The sequence below is a fragment of the Raphanus sativus genome, chromosome 4 (genome assembly GCF_000801105.2).
Source record: "Raphanus sativus cultivar WK10039 chromosome 4, ASM80110v3, whole genome shotgun sequence".
In the NCBI taxonomy this organism is placed as follows: domain Eukaryota; kingdom Viridiplantae; phylum Streptophyta; class Magnoliopsida; order Brassicales; family Brassicaceae; genus Raphanus; species Raphanus sativus.
In genome coordinates this window covers 3,770,569-3,783,625 of record NC_079514.1, presented here as the reverse complement: position 1 = coordinate 3,783,625, position 13,057 = coordinate 3,770,569, and the positions used below count along the sequence as shown (strand labels likewise).

General features: G+C 36.7%; 2 protein-coding genes across 2 annotated transcripts; both read left to right on the top strand.

Annotated features, from left to right (window-relative positions):
• The first annotated feature begins 7,728 nt into the window (after positions 1-7,728).
• LOC108849985 (membrane protein of ER body-like protein) lies at positions 7,729-10,996 on the top strand. Its single transcript, XM_057006776.1, has 7 exons — positions 7,729-7,927; positions 8,130-8,198; positions 8,389-8,853; positions 8,969-9,100; positions 9,572-9,931; positions 10,018-10,079; positions 10,341-10,996. Exons 1-7 carry the CDS (start codon positions 7,729-7,731, stop codon positions 10,833-10,835), a joined length of 1,782 nt encoding a protein of 593 aa, XP_056862756.1. The 3' UTR covers positions 10,836-10,996.
• Positions 10,997-11,714: 718 nt separating this feature from the next.
• On the top strand, positions 11,715-13,030 carry LOC108849984 (membrane protein of ER body-like protein). The gene is made up of 2 exons (XM_057006771.1): positions 11,715-12,193; positions 12,550-13,030. The coding sequence occupies exons 1-2, from the start codon at positions 11,715-11,717 to the stop codon at positions 13,028-13,030; spliced, it is 960 nt and encodes a 319-aa protein (XP_056862751.1).
• The last annotated feature ends 27 nt before the right edge of the window (positions 13,031-13,057 follow it).

Here is a 13,057-nt window from a genome sequence, read left to right as displayed (position 1 = left end):
TAATTAATTCAACCTGCATTTTCTTTCACGGTATATATATTGTCAGTAAACTACGTGACGTTAATTAAATCTACTTCTCTCGTTAGTTTGAACATGCTTGTGCTGTCAACCACGTTCATAGCGTGTTGCAGGGTTATTGTTTTCCCAGGCGGTATTATTATTGTATACGAGAAGTTAATATTTAAAGAACCGGGCGATTTGGTCAAATATCTTGTCTCCAACTATTGTGATAACATTTTTTTGGTTGACGTCACTTTTTGTTATAACTAACTTAAAAATATGCAAAATATACAAATTTGAGGAAAATATCCCAGAGCCCATATGAAGATCTATTAACGCAGCTGAAAAAAGAGCTCATAGATACTTACAAATTTGAGGAAAATTACTGGAAGCAAAGGAGCTGACAGTTGTGGCTTCACTTGGGAATAGGGTTGGGCAAATAATTCGAATCCGAAAAACCGAACCGAACCCGATTCGAAAAAGTAGCATCGAACCCGAACCGAATTTGATTAAATATCCGAACGGGTTCAAAATTTCGGTATTTAAAGAACCGAAACCGAACCCGATCCGAACCGAAGTATTTTGGGTACCCGAATGTATCCGAAATAAATTTATATACTTAAATATATACATTATTTTTATATATAATGTATATTAAAATATTAAAAATATATAAGATACATTTAAATTTTCCAAAATACTCGAAAATATATGCAAATAGTCAAAAGTAAATGTTTAAAATAGCTAAAGTATACTGAAAATACCAAAAATAGTTAAATATCTATTGATTATTTATCCAAATATTCAAGAAAACCAATTTATATGCTAAATTAAGATATTTTGACATATATGTTATGAAAATTTATATGTAATATATTATTTTTTTATAGATTTTGAAAATTTAAAGTATATAATGAATTTTGAAAATTTTAAAAACATTTTAAATGGGTTATCCGAACCCGAACCGAACCCGCAAAGATCCGAACCGAACCCGAACCGAAATTTAGAAATATCCGAATGGAGCTGAAATCTTTGACCCCGAAAACCCGAAACCCGAATGGACTGAACCGAAACCCGAATGGGTACCCGAACGCCCAGCTCTACTTGGGAGACAAGAACACGAGCTTCTTCCATGCTTTTACAAGAAAGCGTAAAGCGATTAATAAATTTGCAATCATGGAGACAGAGGATGGTACAACTGTTTACAAAGAAGAAGAGATTGCTGCAACTATAGAGAGATACTTCCGTGAAATATTTACCCCTACAAAGTATGATGTTCAGCATATGACAGAGGTGGTGTCAGAAGCAATCAATCCAAGGATCACGGAGGATCAAAATGCAGAGCTCATAAAAATCCCTTCTGCCAAGGAGATCAAAGATGCATTGTTCTCCATCCACTCCGAGAAAGCACCAGGGCCTGATGGCTTCTCTTCGTGTTTTTTCCAAACAAACTGGGAGGTTGTGGGAAGAGATATGGTCAGGGAAGTCCAAGAATTCTTCCACTCCGGCTACATGCCGAGAACAATCAATGAGACACACATTAGATTAATTCCTAAAATATCAGGAGCTAAGAGAGTTGCGGAGTTCAGACCTATCACGCTGTGTAATGTATATTACAAGACCATCTCTAAGCTAATATCCAAGCGCATCCAGCCTCTGCTCAAATCCCTCATTTCGGAGACGCAATCTGCATACGTCCCAAAAAGAGCAATCTCAGACAACATTTTGATAACACATGAAGTATTGCATTATCTAAAGAACTCTAAGGCAGAAAAGCAATTCTCAATGGCCGTGTAGACCGATATGAGTAAAGCCTATGATAGGCTAGAGTGGGAGTTCATATGTAAAGTTCTAGAGACTATGAATTTCCATCCTACTCTAATCAAGTGGATAATGCAATGCATCACTTCGGTTACATATACTTTCATTGTCAATGGTGCAGCAAGAGGTTTTGTTAAGCTACGAAGAGGGATTAGACAGAGAGACCTGTTGTCTCCTTACCTCTTTATATTGTGCAGTGAAGTCCTCACTGGACTATGCGCTAACACCCAATGTCGGGGACTGCTAAAGGGAGTGTCCATTGCAACCCATTGCCCTGAGCTGAGTCACCTCCTCTTCGCAGATGATACAATGTTCTTCTGCAGAGCAAATAAGAAAAATGCAGATACATTAAAGTCTCTCCTGATGAAATATGAATCAGTCTCGGGCCAGCTGATCAACAAGTAGAAATCATCTATATCTATTTTCTTTTCAAAGAAAACTTTCCAATCCATTCGAGCACTCATGAAAGCAACACTAGAGATTGATATGGAAGGGGAAGTGAGAAAATACCTGGGTCTCCCGGAGAATCTAGGAAGGAGAAAGAAGGATGCTTTTGCGACAATTGTTGACCGCATAAAGCAAAGAGCATTGAACTGGTCTTCAAAGTTTCTCTAGGGCGCAGGAAAAAGCACCATGCTCACAAGTGTCTTATCAGCAATGCCCTCCCACTCTATGTCTTGTTTCAAGCTACCTCAATCGCTATGCTCCACCATCCAGTCGACCCTGCAACACTTCTGGTGGGACTCTGATCCTGAAAAACATAAAATGGTGTGGATTTCGTGGGAAAAAATGGCGAGACCAAAGCGTAATGGAGGACTGGGTTTTAAAGACATTACCTCCCTCAACGACTCCCTCCTTGCAAAGATAAGTTGGCGTTTGATTAAATTCCCATCCTGTCTCCTAGCACGCTGCCTCCTCGAGAAATACTGTCATGCTGACTCCTTATTATCTGTTAAACCAACGGCCTCAGCATCTCATGGTTGGAGAAGCACGCTGATTGGCAGAGACCTCCTCCTCAAACAACTAGGCTGGATGATTGGCTCAGGAGAAAACACCAGCATATGGAATGACCCCTGGTTGTCTTGCAGTGAACAACTATGCCCTTATGGACCAGCACCTGAAGCTTTCTCCTCGCTTAAAGTATTAGAACTCCTCCAAGCGAACTCACCTGATTGGGATTTGGAAAAGATTGAGTTAATACTCCCTTTTTATAAGGAGCAGATACTACAAGTAAGATTAAGTAGACAAAGGAACCAAGATGAACTTGTCTCGCTCAAAAATCCCAATGGAGAATATACTACAAGGTCAGGATACTGTACGTTTATAGAGGAAAAGATTGCTGCTGCTCCACCAAACCAGCTTTCGCCTATCAACTGATCCTCGAGCATCTGGAGCATTAAGTTCCCCGAAAAGATAAAATCCTTTATCTGGAAATCCCTACATGGTGGCCTTCCAGTAGGAGAACAATTCGCAATAAGGAACATTGCGATTAACTCTGTATGCCCTCGTTGCAATGAAACAGAGTCCATCGCCCATCTTCTCTTCCTCTGCCCCTACGCCTCAAAAGTCTGGTCACTAGCTCCACTATTATCTGCTGTAGACATGTCAGACATCAACACCTTTCATGAAGGATGAGAGAAGATAAGAAAAATCCAAACTTTACCTCCTGTAGGCCTCGAAGCTAGCATGCTGGCTGCTTTGATCGTGTGGAACCTCTGGATCGCGAGAAATCAGTTGATCTTCCAAAAGCGAGCCTTCACACCAGAGGAGACGATTCTCAAAGCCACTGTTGATGCAAGAGAATGGATGCTAGCACAATTGCCCCTGAAGATCCCTCATCAAAAGCAGTTGATCAGAATCGAACCGACTCCTAGGCGGGCTGGTGTCTTTGACCTCTACACAGACGCAGCCTGGAACCCCTCCACGGTGATGCAGGCCTCGGTTGGATAATTGATGATCTGGTTTCAAAATCTCACCACTCAGCGACCTCTCTGCATGTCCCGTCGCCTCTAATGGCAGAAGTCTTGGCTGTCCAAACGGCCATAACTTTTGCCCTCTCATGTGGAATCGACTCCATCAAAATTCTCTCTGATTCACAATCCTTGATCACTGCAATCAACAAGAGAGAAAAACGGTTGGAGATCTTCAATGTTCTCCGTGATATCTACCACCTCTCCCTTTCATTTAAGATAATCTCCTTTTACTTCATTCCTAGATCGATTAATATCATTGCTGACCATGTAGTCAAACAGACATTTTGGGCTCTAAACCCAAATTAAGCCCAATTTGAAATGAAATTTCTGTTTTGACAAAAAAGAAAAAAATACAAATAGTGATGGTGATTGATCACAACTACAACCTGGAGAAATGTTACGATTAATGCTAAAAGTCAAGAGATTACTATTGAAACAAACTTGTAAGTTGTAAGCAAATGGATTTAAACTGTTAATCCAACAGGTTAGTGGAAGTTCATATATGAGTCGTTTTAGAATTTTTTTATATTGTTGAAAATTTTAATGATTTCAAAAAAGTAAAAAGACAATAAGAATTCCTTTTAGCTAATTCTCATAATTTTTTTTTTATAGAAATATAAGGAAATTTGTATCTAACTTTGGTCGATACAGATTGGACAATATGCTATAAAAATACGGATGTGATAATTGTAATACGCCAGCAAACGTGTTCCACGCCAAATTATTTCGGAATGTTTACACGGAGTATTTTATTGTAAGATACGACTTTCTTATTATCATAACGAAACAAGTACTACGTTGTAAAACAAACAAAATTGTATATGTATGTCCTGTTCGTATTTTTCAATATTTGATTGTTTATTCGTTTAGTTATGAGCTGTGTTTGATCTAGGTAAGAGTCTGTTGCCAGCAAAATAAAAGTCTTTTCGTCATTACAAAGTTCAAAGAAGTTTCAATTGGGATTGGACGATCATCGTGAAAGAGCCCAATCTATTCATCTCTTTCGTCATCTAGGTGACGAAGTTTTGCTGTCATCCATGTGACCAATGTGACAATAACAATATATTATACTCTTCGTTTCATATTATCTGTCGTTTTAATCTTATGTACACAGATTAAAAAAACATTTAATTTTACATATTTTCAAAATAAAAATACTATTACCAATACATCTAACCATATATCAACCAATAGAAAAATAGAATAGAAAATATTATTAATAAATTTTACATTGAAAACCGAAAACGATACTTATTTTAAAACAAAAAATTTCCTCTAGAATGACAAATAATTCAAAACGGAAGGAGTACTTATTTAGTTTTTAACAAAAGTTTGTATTAATATTTATATATTAAATATACATGTAAAAATCAACTAATATTTAATAAATAAATATTTAAAATGTGAAAAATCTGAAGCAAGTTTTCTTATGCATATGTTTTGGTAGAAATTTCTAAAATATTATATACATTTTGATAAAATATTAATATAATTTTGCTCTTACAGTTTAAAATACTAAATACTCCCTCCGTTTCAAATTATATGTCGTTCTAGAGCAAAAATTTTGTCTCAAAATAAGTGTCGTTTTCGGTTTTCAATGCAAAATTTATTGAAAATATTCTCTATTCTATTTTTATATTGGTTGATGTGTATTGGTAATAGTATTTTTATTTTGGAAATATGTAAAATTAAATGTTTTCTTAATCTGTGTGTAAAGACTTAGAACGACAAATAATATGAAACGGAGAGAGTATTAGTATAATTTGTTGTGTTCGTAATTTTAAATATCATGTATACACCCACTAATAATGCTCTAAATCCTTTAAAAGAGGGTGACAAAATCTTCAATTAACTCTTTTCGCTCAACTAAATTATTGTTTGGAGGATTACGCTATGGTGTAAATACTATGATGTAGAGTCCGTTAATACAGTATCAATAGTTCAATTAACTGGCCTACCAAGAAAAAAAATAGTTCAATTAACTTAAATGATTATTGCAATTGATATTTTATGAGCATACTTACTATCTAAATTTTAGTAAAGCGTTATAAAAAATCTAAATTCAGTAATAAATATGTAAAGAGGTAAGTGTTTGCTTATTTATTTATTTTTGTAAATTTCCACAAAATTTAGATATATTCGTTAAATATCAGTTTTTTGTCAACTAAAATTTAGAAAAATGTCACTTAAATCATCAACTTTAAATTTGGTTGTAAAACATGATTTTTAATAGATCATTTAAAGCTTTAACTTATTTTGACTAACCGTTTTAATCTCTAAAATATTTTGACTAAGCTATTTTAAGATCGCTAAAATGGTTAACTGATCGAGTTAACGGAGTTAATCTCAGTCTTTGATCTCCCTTAGATTAATATGACATTGTTTTGAAATTTTTAAAATTTGTTTCTCAAGGGAACCGAACATGTGACTAAAGCTACACTTGTTTCAAAACTATACTACTAGATCACTTACAATTCTATTACCTTATACAAATACTAATATGTTATTATTATTAAACCTCTTAATCATCTTCTACCAATCTAAATCTCTTATTTGTTTCTGAATCTAATAAACCTCAAATTACTCTTTTTTGAACATTGTTTCTTCTCTTAACAAGGGATTACCATGATTTAACAGACGGTAAATCATGTTCCATTATCTATTATATTCACCGAGCACCAAGAGCCACAGTTTTTGTGTCCCCTTGACAAAATAGAAAATGAAAAGGCTCTTTCTACAAGAACAAATATACAAATGATAGATACCAAAATCTCGGTAGAGCTGCGCATGAACAAGGTTTCAGATTAAATTCAGGTTTTGAGAAAAAAAAAACAATTTTAGATTTATTAGATTCAGAAACGAATTAGGGATATAAATTGAGAGAAAAGTGATTTGGAAGTTTTAATAATAAATAACTATTATTTTATCAAAAAAATAATAATAACTATTACTCCTTTCGTTTCTTAAAGAGTGTCGTTGTGACATTTTTCACACAGATTAAGAAAGTTGTTGAAATATATGTAAGTTGTAATTAATTATACCTCTTTGACCAATAGTATTTTAGATAAATAAAATTATTTATAAAATCAATGCAGTTTGCAATTAATTTTCAGCTGAAAGTTATTATAATTTACATTGGAATTGTAAAGTGACACTGTTTGTGTAACAAAAAAAATGAGTTCAGAGTGACATTTATTATGAAACAGAGCGAATAGTATTTAAAGGTAATAGGACTGTAAGTGGTCTAGTGGTTTACCTTTGAAACAAGTGTAGCATTGATAACAGATTAACTCTGGTAACTCAATATAGTCAAAATATGTTAAGGGTTAAAACAATTAGTTATGATTGGTGATTAAAATGATATTTTTCTCCACTAAAGTTTTTATAAATGCAAGGTAAAAAATATCACTGATTGACATAATAACCCGGAGTTTAGGTAAGGGCAGCAGCATTGACGGTTTCTCAACAAAATTTTCATGATTACGACAGTTGAAAAAGGCAAAATATGAGGAAAGAGTATACGCAAATATTGAGAGACTTCTCTGATGAGATAAAGTAAATATTGAGGTAATCATTAACTAGGTGCATGCATGCCTTTCAACTCTCTTTAGTCTTTATAGTTTATATCAGTGTGTGATATTTTACCTTCAAATTTGAATTTTTTTTTGTAAATAAGGTGAAGAAGAGTTTTGGTTGTTTAAAATATTATCATGTACAGAGGTGCTGATAAGCGGCAAAGTCAAATCATCATCGACAATCAATAACTCAGTACGATGCTATATAAGCAGAAGACATCTTCATCATCTAAACAATACATTTTGAACTGAGGAAGAGACAGAGACTTCTCTAGATCTCAGTCTCGTTCTATTTCCCCTTTTTTGGCCCTTCCTGTGGTCAACCTTGTCCTGTTCTGATGTCATACGGCGCCAAAGTCATGGAGCTCACCACCGAGACAGAGAAGCTCCTCCAGCAGGTAGAAATGGAAGAAGAGAACGAACATGGAAAGAGACCCGAGAGTTCAGATAGTAGTACTATCACCACAACCAACACCAGCTCGTCTTCTAGCTTTTCCGGGTTTCACGGTGAACACGACGAAGTGAACAATGGAAACGTCTACTTGGACGGTTTACAAGGTTGGTTGGTGGTAACTAAAACCTCTAGCTTATATTATATTTCATGTTTTGAGCTGTTTCATGATGTGTGTGAATGCTTAAAGAAATTTCTGTCATTTGGTGACGTTCCCTTATCTTGCATGCGTATATCATTCAAACCTATTTAGGCTATAATTTGTCCAAACAAGTCCTTGCTGTCATGACTTGTTGCTTGTGAATGAAGGAATTTGGAAATGTCGCCACTGCGATTGGACTTACAAAGAGGAATCTTTGTTATGTTTTGAGACCAAAGGTCAGTCCAGTGTTATATGGGGCTTCTTTGACATAACACTTTTTAAAAAAGAGATTAGCTCTTTCCTCTCATGTTGATATTGGTTGACTTGTGGTGATTAGTTGACATTGTGCTACTTGCTTGGTTGAAGATGACATCATGTATATACTGAGATGCTGGTTAATTCTTGTTTGATGTCTTCTTCTGTTAGGTCTTGATGATCATGAGTCCGAAACTTCTGAGCACTTGAACGAGGAGAAAAAGATGCAAATCGAAAAGGGTTCATCTTCTGAGGACAACACAGGATCACGTGAGATCGATGAAGTACAAGACGGTGATATCCCTGAAGAGGTGGAGATGATAGAGGAAGAGGAGGAAGTGGACATCGTAGATGTTAAAGATTATAAGGCCAAAGAACTGCTGGAGAATCAAAAGACACCTGATCTATTATGTCCAAAATGCAGGAATTGCATCACCAAAGTTGTTGTCCTCAAGAAAAGGGTTGTCGTCAAGAGGATAAAACGGACGAACCCTCCTGTGGGCGGACCAATCCATATCCCGGTCGACCCTCCTTCTTTAGGTTCGGTAGACAGTCAGCCACCTCCGGCTGGTGATATACCTGATCAATCCTTTTTGTACAGGTGCTTGTCCTGCCTCTGCATATTCAAATCCCCAGGTACAACAGATTCTAACAAATTATTTTTTTTTACTTGAAAACTAAAATATTAGATCCGATTCCTTGTTGTATATATATATAAAGCATGCTTTTGCTTTCTGGAAAAAAATTGCAGTGGCGGATCCAAAGCTGGTTCCTGACAGTGAAAGTGTCGAGGGGGTTAACATTCAGCCAAAGCCACATGCTAAAGTTGATTTCAACTGTCTCCGTGGGGTGTTTGGATTTAAAGAACCAGATGTTCAGCAAGGTATTGTTTGGTCCCTTGCTTTGCCAGTCTCAGTCACTCGGTTCATGTGTAAGAGATATATACATTCCATTCTTTTAGTACTTTGGTGTCTAGTAAAGTTAAATTTCTTGAGTGTAAGGATATCCAGTATATAAATTCCTTGAGCGCCTCTCTTAAAATGGAGATAAGTGCTAATAAATATCCTTCTACTATTTTACCCTTGGTCCTTAAGAAGTTGTTAGACGACATTGTGGTGCAAATTGGGTCAGGTTCCGAGTCAGAGACCTTGTTGATTCGAGGTATAAACGTATAACTGCGTCACTCTCATAAAATGGAGCATGTTCTTGTCTTTGTAGTTGAAATTGTTTGAGAATCAAACTTTAGTGAAAGCAAAACGTGATAGCCAGTCAATCCTTGTTCTGGATTTTAGCTTTTTCATCTCTCCTTTGACTTGTAAAACACTCCACCATTATTTTCTTGATATGATGGCAGTTCCAAAGTCGCATGATCCAATAGAGGATGTCAACGATGAAGCATCTGTTCAAGGCGGGCAACAGTCTCTGGTTCCTTCAGCGGTGGAGGAGCCAACACAGAAAAAGAACAATAAGGATGGTCCTAGTGCAGTAGTGCGTCTCTTCCCGATTAAACGATCTCCCCCGGATTCAAGAGTAGATATTCCACCACTCTCAGTGCATCCTCTGCCACAGACTCCAGATGTTCCGTTACTAACACCACCAGTTGTTGAAGGACGTAAACCTGAGATCTTGAAAAGTATCGTATATGGAGGTCTAACAGAAGCAATCACAAGCCTCGGTGTTATCTCATCCGCCGCTGGTTCTGGTGCTTCAACATGTAAGTGCCCCCTCAGCCTTAGCACTCCACTTCCACTGTTAAACACAACACACCCTAATGTTCGTATGTACCGTTTGTGGTTGCAGTGAACATTTTGGTACTAGGTCTTGCAAACTTGTTTAGCGGGCTTATTCTCATCATTCATAATGTGAGTAATCACTTAATCTTTCCTAACCTTTGCTGGTCTAACATTTTAAAATTTTTCTTAATTTCTTAAGCTCGAATAAAAAATTGTGCCTATAATATTTTCACCTTTTTTATCAAAATATTTTTACTAAGTGCAATTAAAATTGTTGCACTAAATCATGATGCCTTAAGCAATGATTCATTTGTCTATGCTCCGGACCGGGTCTAAGTTATGCATAAACTGAAAGTCTCAAGAAACTTAACAGATAAATATCTTTTGTAGCTCAAAGAACTCAGAGAGGAGGAGCCTATCAGTGAAGCAACAGAGGATAACCAGACCAGCGATCAAGAAGAAAGTCGATACAAGCGACTCCTAGGGCGAAGAGAAAACTTCTTCCTTCACGCAACAATCGCAATCTTATCCTTCATAATCACCGGACTACTCCCACCTGTCGTCTACTACTTCTCATTCAGAGAAACACACAACAAAGACTACAAAATCGCATCCGTTTTCAGTGCATCTCTGATATGTATCTCCTTCCTCGCTCTAGCCAAAGCTCACGTGAGTAACCCCAGAGGCAACTACCCGAAGACCGTTCTCTACTACGCGACGAATGCTGTGTCTGTGTCGGGGATTACCTATGTGGTTGGTAACGTTGTGAATCAGTTGCTTGAGGAGTACGGATGGTCTGATGGATCTGAAACTCCAGTGGGAGAGATGATGCTTTCACTTATGGGGAGAAAGGCTGGTGGCTTTGGATACTCATCATCATACTGATCATAAAAGCTTGTCTACGTGGTGCTACTTTTTCTCTTTCACTCTGCTTTATGCGACTTCTTGTTAAACTTGTTTGTGTGTGTGTGTGTGTGTTTTTTTTCTTATGCCAAATCTTTCTTGTGAGTGTGAAGTTGTTTCCCAAGTGTAGGAAACACAAAATAATAATTTGTGGTTGTATTCGAATTATTTTTGTATCTTCCAAGATTTTTATGATATCAGTAGATTTGATTTTGGTGAAAAACAATTATTCAGAAAGGTATTGTTTGTTCCCCACATTTTAATTTATCTCAAGAAAATGTTATATTAAGAAATTAAATAAGTCCATTAATGAAAATTAATCATGATTAACAATCCTAGTTATCATAATAAAACTGATATTAGTAAATATTGTTGATTATCTACATAAAAATATAAGTATTCATAAGTCCAAAGTGTTGGAGAAGTGATGTTTAATTTACAGTTTTGATGGTCTTGATATTAGAACGTTTTTCATAGTACAAGGAAGTGATTTTCAAAAAGAAGTAAAAACAATTATAACAATAAAAATATTTTTTTTGAACTTTTAACAATATAAATATTGATGGATTCTCAACTTCACGATCTTAAATGTCTCTCTAAATTGAGATAAGTATTTAGAAATATCTTTCTACAAGTTTACTCTTGGTTCTTAGATGACACTGTGGTGCAAAAGTATGACTGCGTCACACTCAGAAAGTGGAACCCATGCATACTCATGTCTTTGTAGTTGAATTGTTTGAGAAGCAAATTTAACGAAAACAAAACGTGATAGCCAATCTTTTTTTTTCTCTTATTTAGTTTTTCCATCTCTCCCTTGACTTGCAAAATCCTCTACCAATTCTTTTTTTTTTTTTTGATAAGATGGATGTTACAAACTCACATGATCCAAGCAGAGGGTTCAACTATGGATCGACTGCTGAACACGGGCAACAGTTTCCGGTACGGGAGGAGGATGAAACTAGTGCAGTAGACAGGAACAAATCACCAAATAAAGGACGTCTCACCCCGATGCTATCATCTCTCCCGTTATCAACACAGCAAAAGATGGTCAATGATGACAAGAAAAAACCACCAAAGAAAGGACGTCTCACCCCGATGCGATCACCTATCCCCGTATCAATCCCAGTGGCTCTAGCGGAACCGTTACTGACACCAGTTGTTGAAGGACGTGAAGTGGAGATATTGAAAAGCATCGTATATGGAGGTCTAGCAGAAGCAATCGCAAGCCTCGGTGTTATCTCATCTGCTGCTGGTTCTGGTGCTTCAACATGTAAGTACCCCCTCAACTTTATACAACTCCACATCCACCCTGCATCCACTAGTGAAACACTACTCACAAAGTTCGTTATAAAAAAATCCTAACACTCGTACCAACCGTCGTGGCTGCAGTAAACATTTTGGTATTAGGGCTTGCAAATTTATTTGGCGGCCTTGTTCTCATTATTCATAATGTGAGTAATCACCTAACCTTTCCTAATCTTTGCTGGTCTGACAAATTTAAAAATTTCATAATTTCTTACACTCCAATAAAAGTTTGTATATTTATTCTTGATTTGTTTTTTTTTGTACAACTAATCATGATGTCTTAAGCGATCGGTTCCTTTGCCTCTGCTCCAGACCGGGTCTGAGTTATGCATAAAATCACAATCTCAATAAACTTACAGAGAATTATTTTTTGGTAGCTCCACGAACTCAGAAAGGAGGAACCCATTAGAGAAACAACAGCTGAAAGCCAGACCAACGGTCAAAAAGAAAGTCGGTACAAGCGACTTTTAGGACGCCGAGAAAACTTCATGCTTCACGCAACAGTCGCAATCTTATCCTTCATTATCACTGGACTACTCCCTCCTGTTGTCTACTACTTCTCATTCAGAGAAACACACAACAAAGACTACAAAGTGGCATCAGTTTTCGGTGCATCTCTGATATGTATCACCTTGCTCGCTCTAGCCAAAGCTCACGTGAGGAACCCTAGAAGCAGCTACCTGAAGAGCGTTCTGTACTACGCAACAACATCTGTGGCTGTGTCGGGGATTACATACGTGGTTGGTAACGTTGTGAATCAGTTGATTGAGAAGTACGGATGGTTTGATGGGTCTGAAACTCAGGCGGGAGAGATGATGCTTTCACTTATGGGGAGAAAGGCTGGTGGCTTCGGATACTCATCATCATACTGAACACAGAAGATTTGTCTCAAAGAAAGA